General features: G+C 40.6%; 1 protein-coding gene across 1 annotated transcript in view; it reads right to left on the bottom strand.

Annotated features, from left to right (window-relative positions):
- The window catches only part of LOC125488331 (ankyrin repeat domain-containing protein 26-like), a gene marked incomplete at its 5' end in the record, with an annotated part of 66,424 nt that overhangs the window by 23,948 nt on the left and 25,753 nt on the right, over positions 1 to 16,723 (bottom strand). Inside the window, 3 exons of the mRNA XM_048621300.1 lie at positions 2,179 to 2,223; positions 2,334 to 2,370; positions 2,490 to 2,518. Of these exons, the coding sequence (XP_048477257.1) occupies positions 2,179 to 2,223; positions 2,334 to 2,370; positions 2,490 to 2,518 (111 nt within the window). The remainder of the gene's footprint in view (positions 1 to 2,178; positions 2,224 to 2,333; positions 2,371 to 2,489; positions 2,519 to 16,723) is intronic.

Here is a 16,723-nt window from a genome sequence, read left to right as displayed (position 1 = left end):
CTGCTGTGTTCATCCAGCTCTACACCTTGTTATCTCAGATTCTCCAGCATCTGCAGTTCCTACTATCTCTGAAACAAGTTTCATGTATTTTTATTTTTAAAAAAACAAAAACTTTTATAAGTTTCCATACCATGGGGCCTGTATTAATGACATAAGTCATAGATAAGAAGTGAAAAAAAGTAAAAAAATAAGGCAAAGTTTGTCCCAAATCAATTTCAGTTCAGGGAAAGCTGATTAAAACAACATATGCTGGAATACCCGAAAGCTGCCAAAGTCATCCTCCACACTGGAACGAGACAGCACCAAGGGGACAAGGCGAAATCCCTGCCAGGCTGAGACTGGCACAGCAGGACAAGACCACCTGCCAGGCTGCCGTAATACCCAGAATGGGGCCTCCATGCTGGAATGAGACCACTACACCAGGCCCCTGGGATGCCCGGAAGCTACTGCCGAAGGAGTTCTCAATGCCGGTACGAGACCTCCATGCTGGGAGGAGTGCAAGTGCGAAGTTGGACTGGAAAAGGATAGATCAGAGTAGTTTCAAGATGGCTTGAAGTTAAATACAGTACCTGTCCGAAAAGACTTTGGGGTTTAGGTCCATAGAGCTCTAAATATCATGAACAGCTGAAGCAAATAATTAAGAAAGCTAATGGAATGCTGGCCTTTATCTACAGGACTGGAATACAATGATGCAGAAGTTACGCTGCAGTTATGCAAAACTGATTAGACCCTACTTGGAGTACTGAGAGCAGATCAGGGCACAACACCTCAGGAAGGAAGCACAGGCCTTGAAGGGAGTACAATGTAGATTTTCAAAGAATGATGCCTGGACTTCAGGAGTTACGAGGAGAGATTACACAAATTAGGTCTGCTTACTCCAGAATCTGGAAGGTTAAGGGATGACCTGATCAAGGTTTTCAAAATATTGAAAGGAAAAGACAGGGTAGGTAAAGATGAACCAATTCCACCAGTTGTGGATTCTAGAACTAGGGAACACAGTCTGAGAATTAAGGCCAGACCATTCAGGTGAGATGTTAAGAAGAAATTCTACACACAAGGAGTGGGGGATGTTTGGAATTTTCTTCCACAAATGACAATGGATGCAGGATCAGTTATTCATTTTAAATCGGAGATAGATAACACCTTTACTTAACAGAAATTTAAAGGATGTGGGCCAAAGGCAAGAATGTGGAGTTATGTCACTGATCAGCCATGATTTCATTCAATGGTGGAACAGGCTACAATGACTACAAAGTACTTCACTGGGTTGCCACGTGCTTTGGGAAACTGGGTGACTGTAAAAGGTACTTTATAAATGCAAGACCTTCTTATTTCCCCCTTTCAGATTCTACGAGTTAGCAATTCTGAGTATTTGGCAAGCATATCACTAAATTCCAAAAGATAAATGGCAATCAAGAAAGCATCCAAATGCTTTCAGCTCCAGAAAATGAAAAAGGATTAGCTTAATAAAATATATTGAATGCAAAGCATCCTGAGATGCTTCACAAATTCTATCCTTCTCTATACGAAAAATGTGGATTTTTGTAACATTCATACAATCATCCCAAATTATTTTGGGAAATAAAAGTTCTCTTTATGTGCAACATGTATTCTGCTATTGCAGATGTCCAAACCAAGTAAAAAGTCGTGAAACGTCATAAACTTGCAATCACACTAATAGCAAGCGTCTGCTTTTTTTTTTAAATGAAACATTGTTCAGCATGGACGAGGAAATCAAAAATAACATGGAACTATTATATAGACTAATTTTGGCATTAATCATCATACTATATCAGTTTCATCTAAGTGTGATGTAATTCATCCAACATTTAAAAGAGACACAATTCTCTCTTGTGACTGCATTGAAATAAAGTGCAAAAACATCATTCAAAAGCAGTTTGCCATCCTTTAGGCTTCACATTGGGTGTAGTACAACTTCAACCAATACAATACCATGTTTTAAAAGCATATGATTTACCTTTTATCTAAAGTCAGCAATATAATTCAGAAGTGCTGAATATACCTGTACAATAATATCCAAATGTTTTGCTAAAGGTCTTCCATATTCAGACATGAATTCCTTCAAGCTGCTCAAACTGGTTTATTTTTCCTTTTCAATAACTTACATGTCAATAACTTTAGTGAACCATGAATGTGTCATTAAGACATGATAATTACCTTCTATATCCCCTGTAACAATTAAGCCAAGCTCTGCAACTAGATCTGAAACAGAAGAAAAGCAAAGCAGAGTAGCTTTGAATGGAAGGGAAAAAAACCATCATAAAATTACTCTTTCTACTGAAAAAGCACTCAATAGTGAACCCGAGTTGTACCTGACTTCTGCTTATTTTCTTCAAATGTTAATGATGGCTTGAAAGAAACAGAGCTAAGAGTTAAAATATGCATATAATTGCCAAATGTTTTAATTTGCAAACCATAGAAGTCTGTTAATACAAAAATAGTAAATAAAAATAGAAATAATGTATTACCTGTACCACAGTATTCAATTCCACTATTTCTATTAGGAATAATAATGAAATAGATAAAAGTAGTAATGTAGCGGACAAAAAAAATCTCAATTGTTTAGTTTATCAGTTTGCACAAGTATTGTACTTAAAGCACAAAATATCTAATTTGTCAGGCAAACTTACATTAACTATATCAAAGATGCAACTAAATGCTAAATGCGACATAAAATTCATGGCAAAGTAGGCTATGCAACCCAACTAATCTCTGCCTATGTTTATGCATAAATGCACCACCTATTTCATTTAACCAATTTAGCACATCAGTATAAATTTAAATAAAATCGAATGCGATATATTAGCAAAAGCACAACCTACAAAGCACTAGTAATATGCACGATTCTTCTGACTTATTTTCCATTATGCACCACAGCTAAATAAAAATAAGAACACAAATTTGTTTTTTTTGAATAATTACTGTCTTGATTCAATTTACAGAATGATTTCCATAACCATGCTACGTTACTTGAATCTTGAAAATTAGTTACTACGTTATTTCACAACCATCCTTAAGCAAGAATAAAAAGCAAGTTTAATGAAGGTAGAAGTATTCAATATTATAAGTCTACAGTATATAAAAAACTGAGAAGGTTTAAATTGGGAATATTCAGTAATGATTACAGAGTGTTTGCGATCATTTGCAACGCCTCCGAAACTGAAGTAGGCTGTGCCTGCACGCAGCATGACCTGGGCAAAATTCAGGCTTATGTGGAAGGAACTCGTAACACAAGTGCTAGGCAATGACCATCTCCAACAAAGTAGAATATAATCATTCTCCATCAAGACTCAATGGCCACTACCATTTTCCCATAGAAGCGTAATGGCATTCCCCATCCTAACTGGGCCTCAGAAGTATTAACCCAACATATAAAACGTGGAATTAATACGAACACTACATTTTATTTGGAAAACACCTAGAACTTGTGAAAAGCCACATAGCTGACTTTACAAAAAAAAAGTCTGACAGACTAAGGTCTGCTTGCAAGCAGTTCTAACAGAATCAGTGAGCCAGACTCAAAGTTGTTGCAGAACAACAATCAGCCAAAATACTAACTTGTTCCAGTCAAAACTCACCTTAAACCAAACCCCTAGGTACATAACCAGAAGAAACCTGTAGAAAGCTACAAGAACAAGCAACAATCTTATTGAAACATATAAGATCCTGAGGCAGCTTGACACGTGGATGCTGAAAGGATGCTTCCTGTTGTGGGAAAAATGAGACCCAGAAGATACAGCTTATCAATAACCCATTTAAAACTAAGATAAGGGTATTTTCCCCCTTCTTAGGTGACCTTACAATTCTTTCCACAGGGAATAGTGGAGGAAGAATCATTGAATATTTTTAAAGCTGAGTTAGATTGACTTCCTTCTTAAATACAGAATCTAAGGTATTGAGGCAAGTAGGAAAAGAGAGTTCATGCACATTCAGATCAATCATGATCTTAATAAATGGTGGTGCATGTTCAAAGAGATCAATAGGTACTCCTAATTCACATGTTTCTATTCTTTCAATTTGCTGTGACCCATGCACTTTACAGAACGCTCATTTCATCTTTAAAAGAATTGCATCTATTCAAGAAATCCAAGGCCTGCCATGTGGAGATTAGAAACTGAATTAACTGTAATCTACAAAACTGCCACTCTCTTTATTGGTATCCAATGTATGTGTGTGGGGTGAGATAGTGTACATAACATTTAGTTTTAAATTTTAAAATGCTTGATGCTGAAATCGATTAATTGGTACACATATTCCAATGCTAAGAAAACATACCACTTACAGGCAGTAAGGAAGCACATACATTCTCTCCATGACACCCACAACATCTGTCATTTATAAAGTCAAGAGCAGCAGGTGCATGGGAACACCACTTGTAAGCTCCTCTCCAAATCACAGCATCCTGATTTTGCACCATTGCCATTCCTTCAGTGTCATTGGGTTGAAGAGACCCAAATTACACTTTGGGTCTATCTACACCAAAGAGATTGCAGAGATTCTTGAAGGCGATTTATTTCCACCTTCTCAAGGGAAGTTAGGGATCAACAACAAATGCCAGCTTTTTCAACATACTTATAACCATATGAAGGGTCAGTAAAACTAAAATAGATTGAAATCATCAAAACATGGGCCAGCAAGATTAGATTCGGCTCAGACCCTTCCAAACTATATCAAAAGATTTACAGTATGTGTTGAAGGAAGTCCAACTTTATCATTTTAAAGTTTATTTCTTTTGATCACAATAAGATCACAGGTAAAATTTTGATGCCATGGATATAATCATGAGGGCCACCATCAAAAGCAAAATTCAGTGGATGGTAGGAATCAGAATCTCTTGTGGCGCATTGGTAGTGTCCCTACCCCTGAACCAGGAGACTGGGGTTCAAGTCCCACCTGCTCCCGAGGTGTGTAATAACATCACCAAACAGGCTGATTAGGAAAACAGGTCAAAAACAGAAAATGCTAGAAATACTCAGGTTAAGACAGAGAAGCAGAGGTAATGTTTCAAGTTGTTGACCTTTTATTATAACCAGTAATAGAGATGTAACAAAATTTTAGGCAGGCATAGGGAAAGGGAAAGGGAACAAAAATAAACTCAGATCACGTGATTAAACAGCAAAATAAATAACTATTCAAAGAGAAGTGGATGTACTCCAGAAAACACGCCCATGCAGGAAGGTTATTCCATCTATTCTCTGGTACCTCACTTCAGGTCCAATTCAACTGTGGAGGGATTTTTTGTTTCATCAGTACCCTTGCGTACTTCCAAAAAGAATCATTAGATAACTGTTACCATGGGGAACACTGATTGATTTTCAATTTCATCACTTTTAGGATTACTGCAATTGATATCACTTAACTCAGCATAATTTAGGGAAATCTTACAAAATTAGTTTTAGAACAGTGCTCTGCATAAATGTTAACATAACTTCAACAGCAAGATAGCAGAAAGCCAGTACATCAGTCATCTGAATCATTGAATCATAGAATCATAGAGCAAAAGGTCCTTTGGCCCTTTGAGAGTGCACTGCTAAAAATATATTAAATCTACAATAGTTCCATTTGCTGATAGCCTTGAGTGTTATGACACTTCAAGTGCACATCCAAGTAAGAGGTTGAGAGGTTAACTGATTCAACTACCCTCTCTGGCAGTGTATTCCGGATGCCCACCAACTCTGGTTGGAAAAATATCCCTCAAATCCCTTCTACACCACCTCCCATCATTTAATTCACCATCCCCTCGATGACCCTTCAACTAATGAGAATACCTTACTTCTATCCAATCTGTCCATTTCCCTCAATCGTATCGTTGTCATCATCAATCACTCACTAAAGAGAATGATTGTCCACCTCAGAAATTTCTCGTCGCTGGTCATGGGATCTGTAGGTACTTGTGGGACTGTCAAGCTCAATCCTAGAGCTGGATCTCCAACCACACATTTAGCAGGTGTTTCTAGGAGATGGAACTGGTCCTTGGCCTCGATAGTGTTGCCTTCCTTTTCCATTCTTCCTCTTATCATTGGATCTTCTCAAGAAGTTGGGTGCCTTCATACAGAAGTTGCCTCCATGTTGGTTTCTTCTGAATGAGGATCTGTCATGGGTCAACAGCTGTGTTGCATTTCTTGACGGAAGACTACAAGGGGCCTTTGAAATGCTTCCTTTGTCCTCCTTTTGCTGGGAGATGATGATTTTCTTTGGTAGTTGGAACACAGGCATCCCAAAAAGGTGGGCAGCCCAGCAGAATTGGTTTCAGGTGAGCATGGCCTTGATGCTGCTGCTGTTAGCTACTTCAAAGACACCAATGTTAGCATGCTTGTGCTCCCAGGTGATGCAGAGAATCCATCTCAAAGAATATCAGTGGTACTTCTTAAGAGTCCTGAGGTGGCATCTGCACGTAACCAAAGTTCAGAGCCATATAGAAGAGTGGAAGGATGACTGCCTCACATATTGGTATCAGCACAGATATCATGGTTAAAGATTCTCATTCTTAAGCTTCTGCAAGTGGCACCCGCAGATTCAATGGGATGTTGAAATGCCTCACCGGTGTCAGCCTTAGAAGCTGGAGAGGCAACAGCCTAGTGGTATTGTTGATGGACTGTTAATCCAGAGACCTAGGTAATGTACTGGAGACCTGGGGTCAAATCCCGCCACGGCAAAGGTGAAATTTGAATTCAATAGAAATCTGGAATTAAGTGTCCAATGCCCACGAATTCATTGTTGGGAAAAAACCCATCTTGTTCAGTAATGCCTTTTAGGGAAGAAAACTGCCATCCTTATATGGTCTGGACTACTTGTGACTTGAGACCCACAGCGATGTGGTTGACTCTTAATTGTCCTCTGGGCAATAAATAATGACCTAGCCAGTGACACTCATCTTGTGAGTGAATTAGCTTACCAGGTAGGGGAAATGTTCTGTATTTGGGAGGATTTCTCCGTTGATCTTAATGGAGGGATGGACTGGAAATTGACCCAGAAGGTACTAAGCGAGGCTTAAAGATTCTCCTGTGAAAGAATTCTTCTTGGATTTCAACTGATTGAAGTTGAAAAGTTTTCCATCCATTCTGTATACAATATCCACATCACTGGGAAATTTGTTCTTGACAAGGTGAATAACGGTGGCAATGAGAATGAAGAAAAGGTTGGGGATGATGACACATCCTTGCTTGACCCTTATCTTGACGTCAAAGCATTCTGTTATATTACAGAACTTTAAACAATGCTGTCACCAAAATCTCCAAAGAGTTCATTTGAATGGAGTGGGGAAAATCTGGAAACAGCTGAAAACAGCTGAAAACTGCCATCGTATACTGAAGAAACCACTGACTACTGACCAGGAAATACCAAGACTGGTTTGATGAGAACGACCACATCATCCGAGACCTCATTAAAACAAGGAAGCAAGCTCTCTGAGCCTGGCAAAATGACTTCAGGTGAAGCAAAGAGGAAACACGCGTCAAACAGCAAATGGAAAGTTCCCTAGAACTACTAGGAAAAGAACCAATGGTGGACTGAGAAAGCTAAGCAGCTGCAATTCCTTGCTGAAAAGCTCCTTCAATGCCACCAAAGCAAGGGGCCCAAAATCCTTGGCCTCAAATCGGTGTGGAGGAAGGACAGCAGCCTTTTGAGAGACAGAGAAAACATCACCCTCTGATGGACAGAATGCTTCAAAGGACTCCTAAACCACAATATAATCAATGAGGACATGTGAGGAAATGCCCCAATTCTCCAAAGATGAACTTGGACTTCCACCTAGTGTGGCAGAAATTGAAGCTTCCATTAGACAAATAAAGAATGGAAATTCTACAGGAGTAGATGAGACTCCAGTGGACAATTTCAAACTTGAAGGAGCAGAGCTTACCTATCATCTCCAACTGTTCTTGAAAATCTGGGACAAAGGAGAAATCCCTGCTGATCACAGGGATTCTGCCACCACTATCATCTTCAAGAAAGGAGACAACAAGGACCATGGGAACTACCAAGGAATCTCCCTACATTTCACCTCTGGGAAGATCACTGCCTGAATTCTTGCTGGGGGTATTTCTACAGTATCGGAGGAAATCCTTCCCGAAAGCCAGCGTGGCTTCTGACCAAATCGTGCTCGGCAACTCCAACAGAATTGTCAGGAACAACACCAACCACTCTACATGGCCTTCACTGGCCTGACCAAAACTTTTGATTCAGTAAGTCAGGAAGTACTATGGAAGATCCTGTCAAAGCTGGGTGTCCAGTGAAATTAATCAAAATCCTCCATTTCCTCCACAACAAGATGTTGGTGATAGGTTTCGTGATTTTATATACCTCTATCAGTCACCCCACTCAACTTTCTCTGCTCCAAAGAAAACAACCCTTACTTTTCAGCTTCTCTTATCTAAAATGCTCCATCCCAGGCAATATCCTGGTGAAGCTCCTCTGTACCCCGATCTAATGCTATCACATTACTCCTACAGCACAGCAACCAGAATGGCTCAAAGTACTCCAGCTGCACTGCTCCCCTGCACTTATAATCTATGCCTCAAATGATAAAGGCAAGTGCCCGAATGCCTTTTTAACTACCAATTAAACTTCAGGGATCAGTGGACAAGCACCCTAAGATTTCTCTGTCCCTCAGTTTCCAAGTATCCTGCCATTCATTGAGTTCTCCCTTGTCTTGTTGTTACTTCAGAAGTGTGTCATGACACACATATCAGGATTAAATTCCATCTGCCCATCTTACCAATCCTTTACTATCCTTCTGTAACCCAAGACCTCCCTCCTTATTGTCAACTGTTGAGATGTTGTATTTTCAAAAGCCAAATATGAACTTTTTTACACCATTGAGATGTTACTGAAATTTACGGCACCAAATATAACTGAACATGATAAAGAATAATGAAAGAAATTGGCATTATGCAAGAGCAATGTTAGACCTGGAGGTATATATTATCATTAACTATTATAATAACATTTCTACAATGGTCCTGCTCACAATAAGGATCAGACAAAATGAGGTCAAAGGGAAGATTAGGAGAAGAAAAGCACAGAACAAGGACTGGGGAGGAGCGGACAAAGTTGGACAGAGTTTTTATCATACAATGATGTAGATGGCACAATGAATCAAAGCCTCATTCTCACAGTGTTTTTGTTTAGGGGTGGGGGAGATGCAGGTGACTTGCTTTGCTTTCTCGTAGAAAGAGTGTTCACTTCCATGTGGTAAGTGGAGAAACACTGGGGTCCTCAGTAACTTCTTTATTATGCCATTTTGGCGCTATCAGGAATTGAAAATATCAGGCACAGATACAGCTTAAAGATTACTCAAGAACTTGAGAGTTTATTTGGAGCAGGATTCTTATATGTAATTAATAACTGTACTCCTGAATCTTTAAAAGGGTAGGGGAAGTTGAAGAGCCAGCTAATGAAGACCAGTCAGTATCACTCATTATGCTTGAAGCATATTAACAGGTCTCCCATCACACCGTGAGATTTTTGAATCCAGTTTATATTTGTCAACCAGGGCTCCCTGACTGGCCCAGGTTAATAACCCTATTTAAGGATCTCTGTCAATAAGATCCACCTAGTTCCAATCACTAGTGACCCTGATCAACATCTTCAGAAGATCAACCAAGAAACCATCACCTATGCCTGAGGAATAGCACATCACGAAAACCACTTTTAAAAAAAAAAAAAAAAAAAAAATTGGGAAGGGTTCCGACCCAAAACGTCAACTTTCCCGCTCCTCTGATGCTGCCTGGCCTACCGTACTCCTCCAGCTCCACACTGTTTTCTCTGACTCCAGCATCGGCAGTTCTTACTATCGCTTGGGCAGATTACTTCTTTCTTGCTTAACTACACTTGTCAGTCTTTCTTTTGTATGAATGGGCTGAAAGCAAAGGCTTTTGGGTTCATAGTGCAGACCAATTGTGTTGTTTAATTTTACACCACTAAAAGGTATTATAATGGTAATAAATTGCCAAGTCGTTTTTAGACGATAGAAAGTGGCGTCTGGAATTGATTATTTGCAGACTGTGGGACTGGTGATTCAAAGGTCTGGTGAGAATTTCAGAACCAGGAGCAGGAGTAGGCCACCTGGACCTTTGAGCCTGCTCCACTATTCAATAAGATCATGGCTGATCTTTTCATGGATTCAGTTCCATTTACCCACCCTCTCACCGTAACCCTTAATTCCTTTACTATTCAAAAAAAAAATTCTCTCTCATAGCTTTAAAAACAGCCAGTGAGGAAGCCTCAACTATTTCACTGGGCGGGGAATTCCACAGATTCACAACCCATTGGGTGAAGATGTTCCTCCTCAATTCAGTACTAAATCTGCTCCTCCTAATTTTGAGGCTACACCCTCTTGTTCTAGTTTCACCCTCCAGTGGAAACAACCTCCCTGCCTCTATCTATCTATTCCCTTCATCATTCTATGTTTCTGGAAGATCTCCCCTCATTCTTCTAAATTCCAATGAACTTAATCCCAGTCTATTCAGCCCTTCCTCTTAAGCCAACAGTCTCAACTCTGGGATCAACCTAGCGAATCTCCTCTGCACCCTGTCCAGTGCCAGTACATCCTTTCTTAAGTAAGGAGACCAAACCCGCATGTAGTACTCAGGTGTGGCCTAACCAGCACCCTATACAGCTGCAACATAACCTCCCTGCTTTTAAACTCAATCCCTCTAGCAGTGAAGGACAAGTTCCATTTGCCTTCTTAATTACCTGTTGCACCTTAAAACCAATCTTCTGCGATTCATATACAAGGCCACCCAGGTCCCTCTGCACAGCAGCATTTACTGTTAATCCTACCAAAATGGATGGTTTCACATTTATCAACATTGAATTTCATCTGCCAGACTTTTGCCCACTCAAACTATCAATATCCGTCTGCAAACTTCCAGAGTCCTCTGCACACTTTGCTCTACCACTCATCTTAGTGTCATGTGCAAACTTTGACACACTACCCATCTCCAAATCATCAATGTAAATTATAAACAATTGCAGTCCCAGCACTGATCCGAGGCACACCACTAGTCATTGTTCACTGACTAGAAAAGCACTCATTTATCCCCACACTTTGCTTCCTGTTAGTTAATCAAATCTCGCTCTATGCTAATACATTGCCTGTATGCTGTGCACCTTTATCTAATGCAGCAGCCTTTTGAGCAGCTCCTTGTCAAATGCCTTTTGGAAATACAGATATTCCACATTTACTGGGTTCCCGTTGTCCACCTCACTTAATAGAATGTCTTACTAGAATGCCAGCAAATTAGTCAAGCATGACCTGCCTTTCATGAACCCATGCCGTGTCCGCCCAATGGGGCGATATCTATCTAGACGTCTTGCTTTTTTTCCCCCTCGATGACAGATTCGAGCATTTTCCCCAATTGCCTGCATTTGGCCCATATCCCTCTAAACCCTTCCTATCCATGTACCTATCTAAATGTTTTTTCAATGTTACTATTGTACCTGCCTCAACCACTTTCTTTGGCAGCCCAATCCATACACACACCACTCTTTGCGTGAAGAAGTTGCCCCTCAGGTCCTCCTTAAATCTTTCCCCTCTCACCTTAAATCTATGCCCTCTAGTTTTCAATTCCCCATTCCTGGGAAAAAGACTATATGCATTCATCCTGTCTATGCCACTTGTGATTTTATACACCTCAATAAGATCACCCATCGTTCTTGTATGTTCAAAGGAATAAAGTCCGATCCTGGCCAACCTCTTCCTATAACTCAGGCCTACTAGTCCTGGCAACATACTCGTTAATCTTCTTTGCTCACTTTCCAGTTTAATTATGTCTTTTCTGTAACAGGGTGACCAAAACTGTACACAATACTCCAAGTGCAGCCTCCCCAATGACTTATACAACTGTAACATAGGATCCTTTACTCGATGCCTCAACCGATGAAGGCCAGCATGCTAAATGCCTTCTTCACCACACTGTCCACCCGTGATCCCGCTTTCAACGAACTACGTACTTGTACTCCTTGGTCCCTCTGTTCCACAACACTCCGCAGGACCTTACCATTTACTGTACAAGTCCTACCTTGATTTGACTTTCCAAAGTGCAACACCTCACACCTATCTGTATTGAACTGCATTTGCCAACCCTTAGCCCACTTCCCCATCTGATCAAGATCCCTCTAATTTTTGATAATCTTCCTTGCTATCAACAATACCTCCTAATTTTGTATCATACGCAAACTTACTAAATCATGCCTTGTACATTCATATCCAGATCATTCATGTAAATAACAAATAACAAAAAGGTCCCAGCACTGACCCGTGGCACACCACTAGTCACAGGCCTCCAGTTCGAGAAACAACCTTCAGCTTCACCCTCTGCTTCCTACCATCGAGCCAATTTTGAATCCAATTAGCGAGCTCTCCCTGGATCCCATGCAACATAACATTCATGACAAGCCTGCCGTGCGGGACCTTGTCAAAGGCCTTACTAAACTCCATATAGACAACTGCCATGGCCTTACACTCATCTATCCTCTTGGTTACCACTTCGAAAAATTCCAGAAGATTTGTCAGACGTGACTTCCTGCGCACAAATACATGCTGACTATCCCTAATCAGACCTTGACTATCCAAATGTTGATTGATCTTGTCCCTCAGTATCCTCTCCAATAATTTGTCTACCACTGATGTCAGGCTCACTGGCCTGAAGTTCTCTGGCTTGTCTTTGCTACCTTTCTTAAACAATAGAACAACATTAGCCACTGTCCAGTCTTCCAAAACTTCACAAGTGGCTAAAGATGAAGCAAAAATCTCTGCAAGGGCCTCTGCAATTTCTTGCCTAGCCTCCCGCAACGTCAGAGGATGGTCTTGATCAGGCCCAGGGGTTTAATCCACCTTAATGCGATCTAAGGCTGCAGACACCTCCTCTCTGGTAATATGTATGTGGTCAAAACTCCCTACTTGTTTCCCTTATTTCCTTAGTATCCATGATTCTCTCCTCAGTAAACAGGGAGGAGAAATATTCATTAAAAATCTCCCCCATCTCATGTGACTCCATACATAGATGGCCATACTGATCTTTAAGGGGACCTATTCTCTCCTAGCCACCCTTTTACTCTTCAGAGCTTTGGAACCTCTTGGGATTATCTTTAACCTCATCTGCCAGATCCATCTCATACCTTTTTGTTGCTTTTCTGACTTCCCTCTTAAGTATTCCTACACTTTTTATAGTAATGTAGGGATTCACTTAAGCCTGATAGCTTAAACCCAATGTATGTCCCCCTTCTTTTTCCTGACCAGAGCCTCAATATCCCTGGACTCTTGATATCACCCTTTTAAAAAACATCTCATTTGCCAGTCGTTCCTTTTCCTTCAAACAGACTCTCCCAATTGACTGCTGCTAGACCCCGCCTATTGGCCCCAAAATTGGCCTTGTTCCAGGTGAGCACCTTAACCTGTGGACCTCTCCAGTCTTCTTTCCATATCTATGCTAAAGCTAACAGAGGTCATTGGACCCAAAGTGCCCTCCGACTAGCATTTCAGTCACTTGCCCGACCTGGTTTCCAAAGTGGAGGTCCAGTGTTGCACCCTCCTGAGTAGGGCCCTCTATGTGTTGATTTAGGAAACTTCCTCAGACACATCTGACAAATTCCACCTGTCTGGGCCTTTTACACTCTGGGAGGCTCAGTCAATACAAGGGAAATTAAAATCTCCAAACCATACTACTCCTTTTCACTGTTTAAGAAACAGGAGGGTTAATTTTGAGAGTCCTTGAGCTTCTAGGTTTGCTGTGCTATGAATACAGAGATAGAAAGGCTGATTTCATCTGGTTGTCTTGCTCCATGTTGTAACATAATACAAATGGGAAGTGTGGTACTCACATGTAATATGGCTAGAATCATGAGATATTTGGATCAGGCAATGTAAATATAATTCTGCTTCCATTTTAATTGGTTACATTCTAACTTTGTTTTCATGAACTTAAATATAAACTATATCTGAATTTATAACAGCTATCCATAAATAATTACAGCATGACAAATTAACGACGGAATTTCTGTATTGATGGAATTTTTAAACAGGTGAATTTTATGACTTAAGGAAAACAAACTAGGGGCCACTGCTTTAGTTTAGTCAAGAATTCGGTTCAGAAGAGTCAAATCCTTATTTAGGAGTAGAGTCCTGTTTGCAGAAAGTTTTACTTTGTGAAGTTTCCAGGCTGTGAGAGTTTGTATATGAAGTTTTCAAGTTGTCAGAATTGAAAAGTAATTAAAAGATGACTTAGGCCAGCAGAACTGGAAATAAATCATAAAACTGAATCAGCAGTTCGAGGTAGAGAACTGGAAATTCAGTTCAATTCTGAAAGAAAAAAAGAAGAGTTCAGTAAAGAGAAACATTTCTTTGGAATTGATTATCTGTAGAGGATATTGCTGGGAAAGCAGGTTGAAATTTTGGTTTGGTGTTTATGTTAAGATCTGGCAGGGCCTGGATAACGAACACAGTGAGATTGGTGGTCTGAAGTGAATTTATTTTAATGCAAGGAGTATAACAGGTAAGGCACACAAGCTTAGAGCCTTGATTAGTACATGAAACTACAATGTTATAACCGTTACAGAAACTTGGTTGAGAGAAGAGCAGGACTGGCAGCTCAATGTTCCGGGTTTGGATATTTTAGACGTGATAGGGAGGGATGTAAAAGGGGCGGGAGAGTCACATTATTGATTAAAGAGAATGTCACAGCTGCACTAAGAGAGGACATATTGGAGGGCTCATTCAGAAAGACTATATGAGTACAACACAGGATAAAGAAAGGTGCAACTACTATGATGGGGATCTAATACAAGCCTCCCAATGGCCAACAGGAGATAGACGAATAGATATGTAGGCAGACCTTAGAAACATGTAAAAACAACAGGGTTTTAGCTTTCCTAGCGCTGACTGGGACTCCCTTAGTAGCAGGAACTTAGATGGGGAAAGATTTGTTAGGTGATTCCAAGATGGCTGGTGGCACGATGGCGCAGTGGTTAGCACTGCTGCCTCTCAGTGCCAGGAACCTGACAACTACGCAAACTTCATACAGACAGTCTTCCCATATCTGTGTGGGTTTCCACCGGGTGCTCCTGTTTCTTCTTGCAGTCCAAAGGTGTCCAGGTTAGGTGGATTGACCATGTTAAATTGCCCCATAATGTCCAAGGATGCTTGGACTAGGTGGATTAGCCATGGTTAATGTGGGGTTACAAGGATACCATAGTGAGTGGGTCTGGTTAGGATGCTCTTCAGAGGGTCGGTACAAACTCGATGGGCCAAATGGCCTCTATCTGCATTGTAGGGATTCTATGATCCTAGTCCAAGCAGGGAAATGGGGCCATATTAGACCTTGTATTGAGGATACAGCTTGGCCAAGTGATCAAAGTGGGAGGGCATTTTGAGAACAATGATCATAATCATGTTAAGTTTTAAGATTGTAATGCATAAGGATAAGTCTGGTCCTCAGGTAAAAGTGCTAAATTGGGTAAGGCTAGTCACAACAGTATTACACAGGAACTCGGGTAATTAGATTGGGGTGGCTGTTTGAGGCTAAATCTACATCAAACATGTAGGAGTCTTTTAAAGGCCAATTGATCAGAGTTTAGGACCAGCATATTCCAGTGAGGATGAAAATGAGGATGGCAAGAGATGTAGAAAGTTTAGTTGAAAAGAAAAAGCAGGCGTATGTAAGGTTCAGGGAACTGAAATCAGACGAGAACCTTGAGGAATATAAAGGCAGCAGTAAAGAACTAAAACAAGGAATTAGAAGGGCTAAAAGGGCCGACAAAATGTCCGTGGTGAGTAGGATTAAGGAGAATCACAAGGTGTTTTATACATAAATTAGGAGAAAAGGGTAGCTAGGGAAAGGGTAGGTCTACTCAAGGAGTATGTATGGAGCCAGAGGAAGTGGGTGAGATCCTTAATGAGTATTCTGCATCAGTATTCACCAAGGAGAAGGACATGGATGACGGTAAGATTAGGTAGGGGACTGTTGATATTCTAGAGCATGTCAATATTAAGGAGGTAGCAGCAGTGGATGTGTTAAAAGATACAATGGAAGATAAGGTCCACGGCCCAATGGGATCCATGGTGAGTTGTTAAGTTGGATACAAAATTGGCTTGGTCATAAGGGACAGGGGTAGTTGTGGAGTGGTGTTTTTCTGACTGAAGGTCTGTGACCAGTGGTGTTCCACAAGGATCATGTTAAGACCTCTGTTGTTCGTAATATACAAAATGACTTGACAAAAATATAGGTGGTCAGATTACTAAGATGGAAGATGACTAAAATTGTTGGAGTGGTGGATAGCGAGGAAGGTTGCTAAAGGGTACAGCAGGATATAGATCAAAGTTGGGTGCAGAAATGGCAGATAGAGTTTAAATGTGAGGTAATGAATTTTGGGAAGTCAAATGCAAAAGGAAAGCATATAGTAAATGGCAGGACCCTTAGGAGCACTGATATACAGAGGGATCTAATGATGCAAGTCCATAGCTCCCTGAAAGTGGCAACACAAGTGGATAAGGTGTTAAAGGCAGCATACGGCATTCTTGCCTTCATCCGTCGAGATAGTGAGTGTAAATGCCATATTGCAACTGTATAAAACTTGGAATATTGTATGCAGTTCCAGTCACTACACTATTGGAAAGATGTGGAGGCTTTGGAGAGGGTGTAAATGAGGTTTACCAAGATGTTGTCTCGATTGAAGTTATTGGCTGTAAGGAGAGGTTGGACAAACT

This window comes from Rhincodon typus, unplaced genomic scaffold, assembly GCF_021869965.1.
Source record: "Rhincodon typus isolate 14 unplaced genomic scaffold, sRhiTyp1.1 hic_rhity00000431, whole genome shotgun sequence".
In the NCBI taxonomy this organism is placed as follows: domain Eukaryota; kingdom Metazoa; phylum Chordata; class Chondrichthyes; order Orectolobiformes; family Rhincodontidae; genus Rhincodon; species Rhincodon typus.
The sequence above is the reverse complement of the archived record's forward strand: the minus strand, read 5'-3'. Positions and strand labels throughout refer to the sequence as shown.